At 42.1% G+C, this 6396-nt stretch overlaps 1 protein-coding gene across 4 annotated transcripts in view; it reads left to right on the forward strand.

Moving 5' to 3' along the window:
* RASSF3 (Ras association domain family member 3) overlaps positions 1-2488 on the forward strand; it is a 108239-nt gene extending 105751 nt beyond the window's left edge. For all 4 annotated transcript variants that reach the window (XM_018576372.1, XM_018576371.1, XM_018576373.1 and 1 more), the window contains one exon: positions 933-2488. In XM_018576372.1, coding sequence (XP_018431874.1) covers positions 933-1082 — 150 coding nt within the window. In that variant the 3' untranslated portion in view covers positions 1083-2488. The remainder of the gene's footprint in view (positions 1-932) is intronic.
* The last annotated feature ends 3908 nt before the right edge of the window (positions 2489-6396 follow it).

Consider the following 6396-nt stretch of genomic DNA (forward strand, 5'->3'; position numbering starts at 1 on the left):
ATTCACACAAAGTCGGATAGAAGTGACATTTCAGGACCGAACAGAAGTTCCAGGGCAGATCAGTTCTGCACTGCTGCATATTCCACCAGGCGGGGTGCCCAGGACCGGACCTCACTGGGCCCCCCCCCCCCCCACAGCCTCAGGCCCCGGCGGTAGTTCCGCCCCTGGACAGGGAGCTGCAGCAGAGGCATGAAAGAGCCACATGCGGATCCAGAGCCGTGGGTTGCTGACCCCTGGCCTAGTGCGAATGGACCTAGCAACAGTTGCTGTAACCTGCTGCCAAGGTTTCTCTTAGTTTTATGCCCTAATTAAAGTCATCATTTGTAAGTGCAATTTTCTTATACCACCATTTTATTCTATAGGGTCTTGGCATTCAGAAAATATATAATGTTGGGGGGTTTTACGTCATTTTCAGGCCTAAAATGTGGAATATAACATGGGTGCAAAAATGGAAAAAAGGGCCTCAGTCATGAAGGGGTTAAAGGACTTTTACCTGCTGTGATATTTGCGGAATTGAGCACAATGGGGAGTGCTTCGTTTTAACATAAAAAGACAGTTTCTTCTTCATAAGCACAACATGGCTTTCTTCAGCATAACTAACATAAGGGCAGCTTATCTTCAGTAGTATTATATGAGCACCTGATCCCAGGGTTTTCAAGGTACTTCCCCCACAGAAAACAGCTCTCAAAAAAAATTCAGTGCAATACAGCACTACTCCACATCTCTTGCATGTCACTGACCCTCTCAGCCTCTCCAGCTGTCTTTCATGCCTCCAGCACACACGCTACTTGGCTTGTTCAGCTATCTGGCCTTTGGATACACGCCGGGCTTGTAAGGATCAGCAGTATTTGCCTGGGTACTAGCTAAGTGCAGTACATTTGGTAGATTTCACTTAATGGCTTGATTTACATGTTTCACAATTTGTCTTTCAGTGGGAAGCCTTCTCAGTACCAGAACTGCAGAACTTCTTGCGCATCTTAGACAAGGAGGAAGAGGAGCAATTGCAGAGCTTGAAGCGACGCTATTCATCCTACAAGGAGAAACTAGAAGAAGCTTTGAGTGGGGTGCACAAACCTGGCTAGAGCTGAGGCAGATGGGATTCTCTATGATAAAGCACGGCAGAGCATCACCGCTCTGTCCAACAGACTAACTTGCCAGGGTATATATTCCTGAAAGGATGTCTATCTGACGTGTCATAAAATGGCCCTAAACCTAGTCTATGTGGACAAGGATAATGACTTTCACTGGGACTTTCTAGAGGTTACCTCTGCACAGGTGGTATTTGCTGCAGACAATCCACAAAACAAAAGCATTCATAAATGTGTTTTTTTTCCCATGTAAATTATTAAAGCTTTAATCTATTAAGATAAGATTGTGTTAAACATGTCAAGAGCTGTTATTTATGTGAAGAAAATAGTTCTATGGTGATTGCTTATCAGGGCCACTGTTTTAGAGTTTGGCCAATTAAGGCACTCACTCGACACCTGAAGATTCAGAAGAATTAATGAAGGTTGTTGGAGAATTCCACTACGGGGCATAATGGCAAGTGATGAAATGGGAGGTGTAGATGAGGGCCCAGATGGGGGACTTTCTGAGAATGATGAGGAGGTTTTGGTTCAGCGGAAGTAGTGAGGGACGATAAGGATGCTGCCCACCACTGTGGGAGCAGAGGAGTAACTATGCAGTCAGCACAACATGTTACAATCAACTTTGTGTGTCTTGTTGTGTAACTATACATATACTAAGCTGCTACAAAGGACGTAGTATATAGAAATATTAAAGTCTGCCATGGGAAGTCAACAGTACACGCTCAGCTGCTTTACGAACTATATTTCATGGCATTGGAGAGATTTCATGAAAGCTGTTGGTTAGTTGTATGTAGTGAGAACGGAAAAGGGATGTTTTTAGGTTTTCAGTTAAAACATTATTTTGATGGCAATCTTGGTTTTATTATTATAGGTTAGCCACATGGGAGGATAGCCCTAGAGTGTTTTCCATTCCTACTGCCGTGTGGAAGATACTGGTAGATTTGATTCAAGTGTTATTTTTATAACCTGTACAGGGGCACAGACGCAGAGGATGAAAGTAATAAGCAAAGCTCTCGGCGAGGATTGTACAGTGCGTTTGTGTTTTGCAGCAATGAAACACTTGGTATGATATTATTGCATGAAGATGCATGTTGTAAGAAAACCAAAGAACAAGCAAATCAAAAGTGGTGTTACCCTTTTTGGTTTTATTTTATTTCATTATTTTAAATTGTAGTTTTAAGTTTGTTTCTAAGAAGACTCTTGACACAGTGGCAATTTTTATGTTTACTTTTCACAGCAGGTTGATGTGGTGCGCATACGGCACGGAGCAAGACTGACTCCTTCTGGCCAGGCTCTTTAGCATGTTAGCCTTCATCTCTTGTAACAGGCGACTCTGACTAGGATAAGCTTTGAGGGACACAGTGTTAATGGGGTTTATTTATTTATTATTTTCCATATGCAGTTAGAATCCGTTCAAGGTAAAATCACAAACTGAAAGAATAACATGTACATTTTATACTAGTGACACTTTCTGCTTTTATTAGATACAAGCTGCTGCCTGGAAACGTATAAAACCTGCCTGGAACCATCACAGAACAGTTTTTAGATATACAGACCAAGGAACTGCAGCCAGCAGCTATCCATAATACCCAGAATAGAACTGCTGGACCTCAGAACTATTAGGCCTAGAGACATGGTGTCCTAGGTCTACGTGGGCTGCAAATCCCTAGCTTTAGTCAAGGGAAGCATCTACAACTCCTGGTTATGTTTGCAGCAGCTTGATATTTTGCAAATGGAAGAGGGGGGAAAAAAAGTCTCGGACAGGGAACAGTTTTTCAGTTCACTTTTTACGCTGTTTGCAAAATGATTTTCATTAAATTCTCAACTGTGAATGTATTTTTTTTTTTTTACTTGAAATATACATTAGAAAAAATGGGCATATCCAATAATTTAGATTGAGTTTTGATGCAATGTTTTTATGCACTACGTATTGTCATTGATGACAGATTACTGTATTAATTTTTGTCCATGATCAATTTTTTTAAATTTAATGTTATGTTCTATACCTCCCTGTAAAGGGAAGCAAGTTAGCTACTACAAGTGCTCATTAGCATATCTTTTCCACACCCCTCTAGCTATACTTAGCCCTATTTATCAGTGTCTGAAGGAAGAACCAGCTGTTTGTTCAGAGGTAACCTATCAGATTCTTTCATTTTCCGCCTACACCGGAAGAAGGAAAAAAGGATCTGGCCGTTTTCTGTGGATCAAACGCCGTTCTTTCACACACTGATAAACCAGGACCAGTGTGTTTCACTGTGTGATCTTCTTACATGATATAAGCTGACACTGGAATATGTTCTGCACAGCCAGAGAATGAACACACTTGTGTGGATCTGTGGAATTTCAATTAATGAGCTTGAAAATAAGTCTTAAGTACTTCTGACATAATGAAATGAAAGTCTTGCAATGATGATTCACATTAGATGGTACAAGAAAGTTAAAGTGGATTTGTGATGAATTCAAATCTTTTAAATAAAGTTATACTATAATTTCTAAAAAGTTGTTGTTTTTTTTATTATTAGATGACAATCATTATTCTTGATTGTATTATGCTGAGTCATTGGACAGTACTGTATTCATTGTCTTGGGCAAATTTAACAATTGTCACACATGTTTGTTTTCCAAATCTACACTTAATTTTACAATTTCTCACTTTAACGGTCATGAATGTCAAAGTCTGAAAACTGCAGTATTTTAAATGGATCTTAATCATATTGCTAGTTTAAGTGACACTAAAATCTGGAGTCAATTCAGCTCTGCATTTGTGCGGACACTGGAGGTTGGCTACGTTTGTTACTCACGATCCCTGTGTGTGTTGTAAAGTAGCCACCACTCCAAGCTCACTCCAAGTGATGGACTACAATCTCAGGTTTAGTTTACTAATTTGTATTGAGATTGTAATCCATCACGAGAGCGATCTTGGAGCGGTGGCTACTTTACAACACACAATGACAATGGGGATCAAAAGTAGCCACCCTCCAGAAGGGACAGTGTCGGCACCAATTCAGAGATGATTTGAGGATCTACAGCTGAGTGACACACAAATAAGATACATTGTTGTTAATAATTAAGGTACTTGAATGCATTTTTAAGATTCAACTCCTGGTTTAGGGTTACTTTAAGTGTTTGCCATGTTGTCTCTGTTAGCTATGGAACCTTGCCCCAAGAGCCTCAGGACACGCAATGACTGGCCAAACATTTATGGTGTAACCATAGGAGCTCCTCCTTGTTCAGCTGAAAGTTCCCAGGTTAGATGATCGTCTCTACATAATGAAGCGTGCATTTGCATTCCATTTAAGTTGCAATAAGCCATATTTAGGCTGCTTTTTCACAAACTGGGGTCTGACTTAGGGCATTAAAGTATGTTTGAAAGAAATGAACATCGCCATCTTGTGGCCTTGCATAGTATGTCAGAGAGAGTTACTCCATTTTTCTCTACTTTCTAAGCCACTGACCCACAAGTATGCAGATAAAGACTTAACTTTACTCTGATTTCCTGATCTGTATTTAATTACTATGTAACTATGTATGCTTGTTCCAGGCATCAAAAACGATTGAATCTAGAGACAGCCCAGCAACTTTTTTGTTTAGAAGGTACGCAGTTGAAACTTCCTTTTACATTTTAAAACTCCTGGAGAAGCAAAGTTCTGTTTGGACCTAACTTTGATATCATCCCTATATCACTGATGCTTGCTGACTCTGACCAAGGAGGCATCAACTGCAACCTTCCCCTGCAAAATACCTATCTGACCTGCCCGCAGCTTCAGAGTCCTCAACTGCCGAGACTGATGCCGGGTCTTTTCAGTCCTTGACTGACAAACTTGCATCTGAGTAGTTGCATTATTCTGCTATTACTCCCAAACTAAGAGAGTTTCTACTCCTATTGATGCAGTTTGCACCACTTCAAACGTGAGGATAAGCCTGTACCTTTTACCAGTGCTGTCCCCAGTCTAAGTTGGGCAGTGGTTCCCAAACTTAGGAAGACCAGGGACCAGTAAATTCTTTCAAAACCTTACCGTGTAAAAACAAAATAAATGATACTCCAATTAAAGTATATGAATGCAAAATATGTATTAAAGATTATTGAAAAGGGCAATAATCAGTTAAAAAGTATGATGTCAGTGCTGCAATAGAGAAGGTGAAGCTGGAAGGATCACAGGGAGTGGATGCGTGCATTTTAGCTGTCACAGCTATGGTATTAGTTTCTGCATGTAAAAACTTGCTTAACATGACCTTTTGAGGGTGCCATACCTCTTCATTGCTGCCCTAGATGCCCTCATCAAGAATGCCAGCAGTGCCAAGAGTACCCATCTTCCTCTGCAAAAGAAAACTAAGACTCCGAATGGGAGACTCACCCCTCCACGGAGGCCAAGAGAAGTCCTTTTCATTACCCCACATCCTTGAGCAACTCCAAGTCTGGCACCCAATCTACCTGCAAACCATGTCCCCCAAACACAGATGAGTTGTCTTCAGCATGAGGGTATGCCCCCACTTTCAAAAGTGGGGGGATGTCTGTTAGCCTTGCGGACACTTGGACAGCCTGCAGCTTGGGTGCCAAAGCTGGTTTCCAGGGACTTACAAGCTTGAGTTCCTCTCCCTGCCCCCTCCCTTGTTCATCACTTTCAACCTTCCTGTGTCACCGCACAGATTAACAGATCTCCATACAGCCCTATAGTAGGGGCTTCTGGAGCACTGCCTCAGTCCCTGTGACAGAAGAGTTTTAGGCTACGTTCACACCAGATGCAGTGCGGTCCGGTGGGATGAAAATAGTGCTTGCAGCATTTTGATGGCACTGCACCGGACCGCAGGCATAATGTGTCAATCGCATTGCGGCCAGAGGGCGTGGCCACGGTGCCATTCACTTCAATGGCCCGCCGCGCCCCCTCCTGCCCCACCAAAAAGTGAGCCGACCACAATGCGACTTTGTGGCTGAATTTTCCTGTTATAAGAATAGAGAATAATTCAGAAAATTTTCAAGTTTCACTCTGAATGTAAAAAATGTAAATTAATCGGAAACAAAAGGGTTGAAGTATTTACATTGGTCCCTGCCCCCAAGAGAACACACAGACTAAAGCTGCCCATACACCTTACAACCATTCGTTGTGCGATGGATGTAAGGTGATTAAAATTTCGTACGACCTGCCCATCTTGGACAGGCAGATCGTACTTGCGATAATCGCAAGCCAGCCCCTCCTGAGGGGAGGGCTTGCTGATGATTACAATGCTGAGCGGGCAGTGTGCGCTTGCGGCTTTCGTCTTCCGAGCACACTACCAACCCGCCGAAAATCGTATGATTTTCGGCAGGTTT

The sequence above is a fragment of the Nanorana parkeri genome, unplaced genomic scaffold, assembly GCF_000935625.1.
Source record: "Nanorana parkeri isolate BGI_ZX_2015 unplaced genomic scaffold, ASM93562v1 scaffold65, whole genome shotgun sequence".
NCBI classification, from domain to species: Eukaryota; Metazoa; Chordata; class Amphibia; order Anura; family Dicroglossidae; genus Nanorana; species Nanorana parkeri.